Source organism: Armigeres subalbatus, chromosome 3, assembly GCF_024139115.2.
Source record: "Armigeres subalbatus isolate Guangzhou_Male chromosome 3, GZ_Asu_2, whole genome shotgun sequence".
Taxonomy (NCBI): domain Eukaryota; kingdom Metazoa; phylum Arthropoda; class Insecta; order Diptera; family Culicidae; genus Armigeres; species Armigeres subalbatus.
This window is the reverse complement of record NC_085141.1, coordinates 173,483,874-173,496,317: the sequence shown is the minus strand read 5'-3', so window position 1 is coordinate 173,496,317 and position 12,444 is coordinate 173,483,874. Positions and strand designations below refer to the sequence as shown.

Genomic DNA, 12,444 nt, shown 5'->3' with positions numbered 1-12,444 from the left:
TGTACGCTTAAAGCACCTTTAAGGTGCCAGACATAACCCTACTCCATAAATCCGTCAATCGGCCCAGTTCGTTTTTACACCACTTTTTATATAACGTTAACGAATGTAGAGTTCATGTGAAGTGATAGATGATCATCAATATTCAATTACTGTCCTTGCCGAGAATGAGATGTGTTTTTACGCAGCTTGCCCAACTTTTCATTTTTCATTAGAACTAGAGCTGGGCGTTCAGATCCGGAACCGTTAAAGAGATTGAATGATCCGTGGCTCATTTTATAAAGATCCGTTTCAGCGGATCAACAAATTATTTGACCATTTTAAGGATATGAAGAAATGAAAAGTCCATTATGAGTGCTTACTATGCCTATGAGCAAGAAAGGGTGTAGTTGCTGTATGTACGGTTTAAACGTGTGAGTCTGAATGATAATCGTTTCACCATTTTTTCATTCCTCCCGTATTTTGTTCTGAGGTTCCGATCCGGCCGAATGATCTGAACCAATAGAGTGAATGGCCCAGAGCTGATCAGTTCATCGAAGTGATCTGTTTCTCTAATTAGAACCTGTATCACGGCCGCAGTTATCACAAATATTTTTAATAGTCCTGGAAACGCCGCTCTCAAGTTTTCTCGGACATGGATTTCTACCAAAGTTTTCAAAAATACGGGAGGAACACATTGTATGCCTATGGTCGTTATGCATAACCTTCATTATACCTAAAGTATTTATGCCTAAAACTACTTACCCCGAACCCCATCATTTAAGATCGATTTTGCTTTCAGTTACTCGTGTAATAATCTACATTCAGTAACTTAGACATTAATATAGTACAAAAATTTAATTAACAATTTTAATCAATTTCCTAATCGTTTTTTTTTGTTTCAGTTTCAAATGGAATCGTGTAGTGTACTTCTACGAACGTCACGGTTATTTCAATGTTGCTGGGCCCCAGACGGGCCACCTGATGCTGAGTACTATGGCCGAGTATTTTCGGCGAGAAAACATTACCTATCTGCCGTTTTCCACCGATTCAACGCGAACCAATTTCACCGAGAGCTTGAAGGAGAAGGTTGGCCTAAGTCATTCAAGTAAGTATTCAATTATTCATAATTTATTTCGAATATGTATTACGCTGCGAGAACCATTTAAGGTGACCACAAAGTTTTCCCATACAGTTAGTTTAAAACTATTTGACTATATCACAATAATAAAATAATCTATATTTTATTAAATTCAATTGTATGAGATTCTATGAAATTGTTCTTTTGGTGTGTTGCTTGACTTGGAAAACATTGGGGATTAAGAAGTTGCTAGAAAAATTTCGATATTGTTTTATGAATTTCAATATGTAATATGGTTTACGCTGCAATGAACATAGCAACTACTATGATAATACTTGGACTTGGGCAGAGAATTACTAATAGTGCTATTAGTAGCAAGTGCCGTATTAGTCAGTATCACGGCCAGTCGCCCAAAACACGCGACATCACACCCTTTTCCCATTCAAACCACGACTGCGTAATGCCTGTCATCAAGCATTCAAGCTAATCGGCGCTCACTCGATGGATAAAAATAGACAGCCGTATTCCACAAATGCGCTATTCCTTCTCTAGCTGGTTAGCACCTGGCCTGAATCAGCAATCAGCTCAAGACTCTCAATTCGAAAATTTATTGAAATCTATCAACCCGGGGACACAAATTGTGGCGCTAGCCTTTTGCTTCGCATTGACAAACAATGACAGCGGACTGACCAATCCAAACGCAGCACGGGGGAACCATGTTGGTAATCGAACCAAGATGAAGCCAAAAATATTAGCTTCACGTACGCAAACTTGGCCTTATTCAGAAAATTCGATTATCTCGGCTTTTGTTTGTTTTGAAGACAATGGACCATAAGCGCCCGAGTGATTCGAATACTGCTTTAATTATAATCCTTGAACATACCGGTAGCTACACGTAACGTATTCTTCAATCAAGGTCGACGAAAAACCCTGACACTCTGAACGAAAAAACGGAAAATCCCTAAACTGTGGTAGATATTCTGTTTTTCATACTAAGCATTAAACAGGAAGTACGTGACTTATTTATCTAATTGCTAATGTACCTTATGAAGGGCAGAAGTATTCTGGGGTTAATGTTTTTTCACAGTGGTTGTCTTGTGAATCACTTAATTATTATGGGAAAAAGTGTTCGTTCAGATAAAAAATTGCTATGTATTTGATTCACATAATAAATTTCTTTCTTTTTTTCGAAAAATTGGACGTATATATGAGATATTATTTGAAAAGCATTAATTGCACAAATTAATTCCAGCACAATGGGTTTTATTCAATGTAGAAAGGGGATGTTCAGCATTGATCCCCTTACATATACATACTATCAAACAGTAAACGTCATTTAGCACGCTTCATAATCATCGATTCGACTGAAGCGTGTAGATGCCTCGTTGATGTTAAAATATACCTAATCCTATTAAATGTCGTTTCTGCTCGCGTGGCCAATCAGTTTTCCTTTGCCTAGCATCGATACTAGTAGTGTCAAAATGATGTAGTTGACAAAACAAAACATCCACTAAAACATGTCACAGAATAAACGGTCATATTGAGCATATTGAATGAAAAACATGTTTGATGCCGGCAGCGCCATTTGCATTATAGTATTAATTTAAATGAATTATTTCAATTCACATGTTTCTAGGCTGCTCCATTTGCTACGTTACTTTCATTTAACATAAAATGGGAAACTGCCATATAATTAAAGAGACATTTGTTACAAATTTACATATTTATTCAACTGTGGAGCGGCTTATTCCAACATTCCAACCAGTATTCATCCCGAAATTCAGTGATTTCATTGTTTTTTACTGCCCCGAGCCACAATCAAAGGCACTAAGAAAAGCAGCTGTTTCACGCAAACAATTGTTGATGGACGAAAAATGGAAGACGGCTCACAACATCACTGCTCTGCGTTTCGGAATTGAAATATTATTGTGACGTCTGTTGATAGACCGAAAAATATGTAAATAATTGCAGAAACCGGTCGACCACGGAATGCAGGCACAATGCTGTCTGCCGAAGTAAACCCGCTTGATTCGTCCATTTATTAGAGTTGACTTCTGGATGTTATCGCTCATCTGCATAATGGTCTTTCATTTCAAGTTTTTCTCCATCATAACATTTAAGTGCACAAATATGTCTGCTTCCAGTTTCGCCTATTGTTGCCTTTTGTAGTGTTATCAAATTGGTTCAGTCAAACACCCGGGTTTGGAACGTTCGCCGTTCTCGGATCAAAGGATCGGGCGCTAATTTTGGAATGATTATTGCTGACTACCAAGAACGGCTGACGGCTTTATTGGCAAGTTAATTTCTATCACTGACAGGAAATTGTTCTTTATGCCAAATCACATGCCAAATTCATACCAAAGTGCTAAGAAGTATTTTAATATCTCTTTCAATTAGGGGGAATGACGGCTTTGGCAGGTTTTGTTCTATTATTGTCAGGGGGGTTTTTTATGACTGATTTTGCTCAAATTTGGCCTAAACATTCTTTGCATATCAAAGAACATTGTGGCCAAATTTCATAAAATTCGGTCGACAAAAACCCCCCTGCCAATAATAGAACAAAACCTGCCAAAGCCGTCTGTTCCCCTAATAGAAACAAACCTGTCAGGTCGTCAGTCCCTTTATAAATTTCATGCTTCTGTTAATCCTTTAATCTGCCGGTTTTGACTTTATGACAATGGTAATAAATTTTGACTTCATAGGTTCATCGCTATTTAATTTTTCATTGTTCAAATTTTATGGGACTTTAATTATCAACTTTAGGAGACCACATGAACAATTTGGAGATTTAATTCATTACGTGTGAGGAGTCGAAAAATGCCTCCAACAACTATTCATTCATATAATCCGCACCAGATCCGCACCACTGTTGACTTAATCATTTTTTTTATTATGGCTACACCGTCATATGTACCGCTGAGTTCTATCTGCGCAAAATTTTAATGGGTTTCAATCCCATATTTTCTGCAGGTTTCATTTCTGCCTCGAGTATAATACAGTGCTTAAGATGATCTAATTTCCATCTAGCCTCGAAGGCTCAAGTGCAGCTCTGTTGAATTTCAACAACTCTAAGTAATAACACGTCAAATAAAAATTGAAGCACCGAAACTTAACATAAAGTTACATGACCCAAAAAGTTATGAATTCCAAATTGCGATATGATTTTATTTTTTGGTATATCACAAAAACTATCATGCGCGTCTCTTTAAGCTACAATAGTCAATTATCTATATTCCAGAGCTCGTAGACGAATCAAATCAACAAGTACCGTCAAATGGTGTAAATTGTAGCATTTTAAAATTCATGTCTACAAATTTTTCAAGAGTGTTTTTTTATGTTTTTTTTTTGTTCCATCCTTTATGTGTTAGGCACTCTGTGTTACTTAACCGCTACTGTGCCGAGATCTACTGTGGTATTCTGCCGTACAGAATCCACACAGAATCTATTTTTAGATTTCCATTGCTCATTATTGTTGTCGTTGCCAGTCCATTTCATCGTGAGTCCATTGTGTCCGTTTGTCCATGTCGTGCATCCAATGATCGTTTGCATTGTTCGGTTGCCATTAAGCCGGGTCCGTTGGAGGAATGCCTCCGAGAAGAACAATTTGTCAGTCGTCATCAGGCAGCCGTACGGTATGACGCGTTCCCCAATACGCTACCGCAAGGGCTGCGCATCCGGCGACTGACGAGGGTTTGTGGGGGGGGGGGGGCTGGGAATCGAACCTATGACCATCCACATGTAAGGCGAACGTGTAGCCAACTACACTACAGGACCCCCAGTGTTTTTTATGTTCTTGGGTATAATTTCAGTGATGTATGTATTTTTATTTACTTGAAACGGATATTGGAATATTAAATCCAAAGGTCCTATTGAAAAAAGCGATAAGGAATATGTAATTTAAAAAACTCTAACTCTTTTTTTATCAGTGTCTGTCAACTTATTCAGATACTATCTATTTAATTCCTCAACAATATTTTAACCCCCTTAGACCCCTTGTTTTTGCTCAAAATCACTATTTGGTTGTCTAAAATCGATCTAAACATGTTTTTGGAAATTAAAAATTTGAATTTGCGGTTTCATGAATCAACCAGTTTGGATTTTTTATATTTTGTTTTTACAGTTTTATATCCATTAAAATAATTTCATGAAACCATTCATTATTACTGATTTTTTACCACATTTATTATTTGGAGATTCCTGTTCAATGTTGTAATATTGAAATTTTCAAAGATTTGGAGCATACTTTCTATTTTTATGTATCAAATTAGAGAAATATTTTGAATAGTAACATTTTACACCACATCCTTGAGTAAGTTGTAGATAAAAATCCAAAGGGTGATATAAATATCTGTTTGTGCATCTTCAATGAGACCTAAAGGAAAATAGAGGAGCGAAGCGAAGCCAAAGCCGCTTTAGAGTGATCGAAAACCAGAGTCTTAGCCCCGTTACTCGACTCTGAAGAAGGAAGTGAAACGCTCGCCTCGTGGACAAGCACGGGACACGCGATCGAGGGCCAAGCGTGGGACAAGCAGTCACACCTTATGTACGGGCGGAGACGAAATCCTTAAACATGCGTTGGACTGGAACCCAGCTGGACATCGCGGCAGAGGCAGACCCTGAGGCTAATGGCGTTATAGCCTCCGTGTTCGGAGAACTGAGATTTTCTTTCCTTTTTTTTCCCGAAAAACGTGATCGTCTGCTTTTTCGGTATGAAATCGTGGTTTAAATGGCATAGTATGTTCAGCAAGTAGGTATGGTGCATACATCAAGGGGTATCATTTGAGAAAATTTTATTTTTGAGTACCGTACGGGACCGAAATCCGTACAGCACCGAAATCCGTCCACCTCATGAGATATCAATAAATTAAAGGGGGTTAAAGGTAATTAATGTAGAAATAATTAATCTTATCCTGTTCAGATTCTTGGCAGTAAGCTTTTAGGGCATAGAATTGGAAAAAAGGCTTTGAAATTAAAACAACAAAAATCAAAAACAAATCTCCACCCACCAAACGCGGAGTTTGTGCCGCCATTTTGTTTTCGGATAGAGCTTAATTGCACCACAAGTAACAGTGTTTTAATTGCTAATTGCGAATCATTATATAAGATAAGCGAAATTCAAATCGAAGGGATCGCTTTTCAAGGTGTGTATCGAACTATTTACAGTGGTAGTTTAGTCATCCAGACTGTTTCAATTTAAATATTTAGTTTTAAAATAGCTGTACGGATTTTGATTCTTTGATTCGAAATCCGTCCACGGTGGACGGTTTTCGAGTCAGGGGTAGTTGATTTAATTCATTATTTTATCATGTTTTTCGTGGTTTTTAATGAGTAAATGTGAAACACTTCAAAAGTAGAAGCCTTCATGCTCCTGTGTCGATGACAAACGATTTATTTACATTCGATTCCTATTTTCTAATCACTTTTTCATATACCAAGGCGCTTAAGTGTACGGATTTCGATGCCCCACGGTAATTCACCTAAAAGTGAGATAGAAATTTTATTTTTTTCAAAATTTGTTGATATAAAGTGGCGTCTTTGGAAAAGTTGTCAGAAATAATGTACAGAAAAACTTTGTTAAAGACACTAGGTGTCTATCTATTGATACAAGCAAAATATGATGCAATTTTAGATAAAAGGTCATTTAACCCTATAACCTGCACCTGCCTAGCGTACTGGTTTCGTGGGATGAAACCCCACCGAAGGAAGTGGATACCCTCCAATACATCTTCGAGCTAAATTTATCACATGTTGTGCATATGCAATAATCGAGTTCCAGAAATAGTAATTGAGGCCAGTTGATTTTTTAACCACACATATTTTTTTAGCAAAGACTGACCCGAACATGTAGAAAAATAGATATTTTTCAATTTTACGTATATCTGACGAGGATACAACAAGATACAAATAAAAACACTTTTAATAAAAAGCTTTGAAGCTTATCTTTTGAATGTGCATTGAATTGGCTGCCACTTTTTGCAACCTGGTGAGATATTTTGGTGTTGAAATTGTGTAATTTTGTTCTGAATAAGTTTCTAGAACAACCTTTTTATTGAGAGGCACCCCTTCGAACTTTTGCATTAATTGAGGTACCCCCTATTTTTTACTGTAAATGAAAATAAGCGTAACTCACGAGATCCATGAAAAATGGACCTGAAAACTAACGGGATATATGGCTCTCCATAAGTTGGACTGAAATTTTCATTATGAAACTTTCCAGGTCAAATTAAGTTTATACATCAAGCTTCCTAATATTTTGAAAGTAGGCTTTCGAGCTTCTTGAAGGGAGGTTTTTAAACCCCTCTTGAAAGGAGGCTTCCGAGCCTCTTGAAAGGAGGCTTCCGGGCCTCTTGAAAGGAGGCTTCCGGGCCTCTTGAAAGGAGGCTTCCGGGCCTCTTGAAAGGAGGCTTCCGGGCCTCTTGAAAGGAGGCTTCCGGGCCTCTTGAAAGGAGGCTTCCGGGCCTCTTGAAAGGAGGCTTCCGGGCCTCTTGAAAGGAGGCTTCCGGGCCTCTTGAAAGGAGGCTTCCGGGCCTCTTGAAAGGAGGCTTCCGGGCCTCTTGAAAGGAGGCTTCCGGGCCTCTTGAAAGGAGGCTTCCGGGCCTCTTGAAAGGAGGCTTCCGGGCCTCTTGAAAGGAGGCTTCCGGGCCTCTTGAAAGGAAGCTTCTGGGCCTCTTGAAAGGAGGCTTCTGGGCCGCTTGAAAGGATTTAAATTTATTTCGATTTAAAAGATCAGTAAGATCGATTGATTGTTACGCTTATTTGCATGCTCTGTACAACAAAAGGCAAAACCATAACATATTTTTATCTGTGAATGCTTCCGAGCTACTTGCTTCCAATTCTCTTGCAACGTGGCAACCGAGCTATTAGAGCCTTTCAAACGGAGGCTTCCGAACCTTTAGACCTCAAACAATGTACACTGGATTTTGTTTTTACACGATTTACATTTTCTCAATTTTCCACTCATCCTAAATGTTTAACGTATATTAATTATAATGTGATTTTTCTTTGATTTATTCTGGATTTTTTGAAACATGTTGCGAAGAGTTTGGTGGCAAATTGAAGACACGATCAAAAATACGAGCGAAAAAAATAGTGTAAAAACAAAATCCTGTGTATATCATTTCGTTATAGTAAGCTTCTGAAAGTCCCATGTTGGTGTTTGGCGATTTTGATTTTCTTTTAGAAATAAGTTTCTCAGCCGACAATATCTGTTTAAAACAATAGCTGATTTATTGCTTGCTCACTTACTTACTTAATTAGTTGCTCACTTGTTTTTATTTGCTTACTTACTCACTTACTCCATATTATATTACGCCTTTCGTCGGTATCATATTGTAAGCTTTAGTAATATTTTTATGGTTTATTTATTGATTAATTAGTATCCAAATACGGGCTAATACATAATATAACTCATCCATACTTAGATCAAAAGATATTATAGTTTTCGTTTGATCATAATCGAATACCATTCAATTGAATTTTGTTTTTATTTTCAGGTGAGTTTGAACCGCAAGTCGATAACGATTCACATTTATGCACAGCAACAAAGGTAACACAATCGTCATTCGTAGAATAATTAATTATCTCCAATTTCAAGCTCCCACCACAATTAAAACCATTTAACCTAGCTTTAATGTCCTTCTTCCGAGTAAGCATGTACGCAGCAAAACCGCTCGGTCGAGCCATCGTCGTAAGTGACGAATTTATAGTTTTGAAGAATCGCAGTGTTGCTCGAATAGGTACCTCCAAGCAACGCAACGGAAGAAACATTTTCCCTCAGTCTTCGCTTGTTGTTGACGGTGGCATCCAAAGGCAAGCCCCGTCGTCGCACAACTTTTAACCGACTTTGCTATCATCACTTGTGGCATAAATTAAAACAGGGACGTGTCATCGCAAAAGTTCGTAACTCAGACACGAGACCTACAGGATGTCGCCCCCAGGGTCTCTTCAATCGGATGCACAAGTCAGTGCAAAGATTCTGGAATGTTACTTCCAGTTTGCGTGATTCTACGCCAGACTGATTGAATAATTTCGTTCATGAAACTTTTGCTTCGGTTGTTTCAATTTTGTTTGCAAATTGCCCGTGCCGAATCTGTTTCATTGTGCTTTTTAGAATTGTTTCATTTCACATACAAATAAATTCTAATTCAAATACTTCCAACACAATGATTGAAGCTTCAGGAATTCCACCTAATCCAAATGATTACACCATGAGTACCTATTTGAGGATTAGACATTGTTCACATGTATACATGAATAACAAGAATGAAAAAATCTCTCACTTATCATCTTATAAGTTATGCTTGTTATACTGTTATACTTGAATGTAGTGTTGGTCGTGGGGTCCACGGCTCAGAATTTACGTTCTGAGGATCTAGGCCATCGGACTTCTTGAATTGTGGTCACGTTTACTCCAACCTTCTGCAGTTCACGAGCCAGAAGGCTCACTCGTCCAGGTTCATTTAGGGTCCTGGCATTCCAGGTACCGAGTTTCCAATCATAGTCCTTATTTCGTTGCCAGGTCTGTTGCCAAAAATAACGTTCTCTTTTTCTTCTATCTCCATTTTTCGTGGTATTTGAGAGGCTTCAGTAAACTACCTCACCGAGGTCGCGTTACCTACATCGCGCTGGTGGGGCTGCCACCTTAGGTATAGCTGACGTGATGCAGCGGAAGGCTCAAGATTTTTAGCATAATTTAGCCGTATTCAAGTTATTGGATTAAATGATTCAAGAATCTTGGTATTGATGATTATAACAGTAGAGTTATTTTCAATTATTCTGAACTTTATTTTCCGAACATGTCGAGGCGAGAATAGTAAAAAGAGGTCTTGATTATTTGTATTGGTATAAACAAATCAAGCAGCAAAAAATCATTCTTTTCTATAATTAAAGTATTTATTTGCTGGAAGATGAAATTGACAATGACAGGAAATGTCTGTAATGAAGATAATCCATGGATCTTCGTCATGACTGGAAAAGCAATAATGAAAATTGTTCTTTCAGCTTTTCTATATGTAATCATATTAGTTGAATGAAAAAATCTCACGTGTTAGATTGTTTGTTTTCTCGTGTTATCACTTCTCTGATAAATTTTGGGGTGATAAAATAGAAACTGTGACAAAATCGGTATTTTTTTACTTTGGTTCACAAATACGAATCAGCCTTGGAAAAGCAAAATACGTGAACGGAACCCGTAATTTCTTGTCGAAATGGCTTACTAAATTATTGACAGGTACTCAGAAAAGATTCATAAAAAATATCAATCGGTTTAAGCTATTTCATGGAAATCATTGTTGTTTGCGGTATTACTTGCAAAAATAAAAAGAATGGCGTAAATTTTCAAAATTGTTTTAGGTTTACCAAATTGGGTCGACAACGTGATAAAAGCGGGGTAGACATAATCGGTAAGTGACTAAATCGGGTCGATACTATATGTATATAATTTTTAATTAATGAATACTCTTATATTACAAGGAAGTATAAAAAACGACAAATAAACATAGCCCAAAAGCTCGTTATTTATAAACATTTTTGAAACGCCTTAGACATAGATTTTTTGCATATGATTTTTCTGTGGCCCAATAAAACCAGAAGGCGAAACCAACTCAATACCAATACACCACATAAAACAACGAAAAAAAGTTCGTCGTAGGTGGCTTTCATATTAAAGTTTTTTTATAACATCGATTGAGTTAAACATTGGAGCATTGATTTGCCGATGCTATTTTCTTCTCGAGCTTCCCATCTGTGGTGCCAACTAAAAGCCCTAACCACAAGTATTTAATTTTATTCCAGATTTTATTATTGACTTCACTCCTCGTTCATCCGACTTGCAGCACATTGAAGTGCATGACGGTTGACACTTTCCTCTACTATGCATCTGGGAGTTAAAACCAGAATAGCGAAATGATGGAGAACTCGAATCGGAAAGATGTATGTAATCATTTGAGCAAATTTGAACTCAGTAAAGAAAGATGCTTAAGATTTCAGCTTTATGGCAATATGTTGAAATAGTTTTACGTCGATCTCAATTAATGCCCGTCGCGTAAAATTTCTGTTTTGTCTTGGATTGGAAAATTTTTCATCCTCTTGGAACTGCCCTTTTGTCACTGAAATCTCTTTGTCAATGAACGTTTCAAATGTGATTGAAGTAGCATTTTCTCAACCGTTTTATTTCTGACCATTCGATTGCGGTTATTAAATGAGAATAGTTTTGTGATTCAGTAAGTTGATCTTGTTCTTTGATAAATGTGATAGCGTCTAGTAGCAAGACTCATCCAGCACATCGCACGAAAAAAGCAGTAACAATCCTTTAGAAATTTTGATTCGGCGGTAGGGGGTATCAACCATCACCGCCATAACTTTTGAGCGCATGCACAGAAGCGAAATTTACAAAACTAGCTACATTCCACAATGATGACTGACTCAATACAACCAAGTTTTTGTGACTTTCTAACGCATTTGAAATATGTTTTAAAAACGAACCTTTGTAAAAACACCCGAATGGTGGTGCCAAACGATTCAATTACATGAGGAATAAATGGTGAACGCATGGTTGTATGTTTATTTCATTGGCACGAAAATCCGACGGGTGAGGTGAAAGAATCGCAAATCATTATTTTTATATGAAAATAAAAGGATTTTTATCAATTTTGTTGCAGCTTGATATCGAATTACTAACGAGTGATCTTATGTGTTTGGCCATTCTATTCCACGGATGCGTTGTGCTCCATACTCTCTTACTTTTTTAACATGTCCTGAGCAAATCTCGAAAATTGAACGTGTACAGTACAGATTCCATAAAACAAAACGTCAAGATCTGTACTTCAAGTCAATGTTGGTAAAATCATTTATAAAACTCAATCACTGAGCGCTCCCGCGCAAACTAACTCGTTTGCGAGTTGAAATGAATGAATCACGTCTGAGTTTTACATGCTAAAACGGATCATTTCACTCATTTCCCAGAAAATCATTTCGCTCCAAAAAGTGTTGAGATTTTGAATTTTTCCCAACAGTGCTTCAGACAATATTCGGCTAAAATTTAATTAAATCGCATATCCATAAAGTTTTGAGTTTTTGAATTTTTCCCAACAGTGCTTCAGACAATATTCGGCTAAAATTTAATTAAATCGCATATCCGGAGAGTGAACCCAAACTTTTGGCCGATGCAAACCATGCACCTCAGGAAAAATTTTGATTTTTTTAAATAAAACAAAATTGTATCGCCGAAATTTCATCAATGCATCTCATAGAATAGATGATTAAAATTACGGAACCCACTTTTTATTTCGAAATTTTGTGGGATCAATTTTGAGAAAAATCAAAATACTTTCACAACATAAATATTAGGAAAATATGTATCCTAATGTAATATTTTAGCACATAAAAAA

At 37.2% G+C, this 12,444-nt stretch overlaps 1 protein-coding gene across 1 annotated transcript in view; it reads left to right on the top strand.

Moving 5' to 3' along the window:
* The window catches only part of LOC134222143 (atrial natriuretic peptide receptor 3), a 75,677-nt gene extending 64,763 nt beyond the window's left edge, over window positions 1-10,914 (top strand). The window contains exons 3-4 of the mRNA XM_062701287.1: window positions 882-1,084; window positions 10,850-10,914. Coding sequence (XP_062557271.1) covers window positions 882-1,084; window positions 10,850-10,914 — 268 coding nt within the window. The remainder of the gene's footprint in view (window positions 1-881; window positions 1,085-10,849) is intronic.
* Window positions 10,915-12,444: the final 1,530 nt, after the last annotated feature.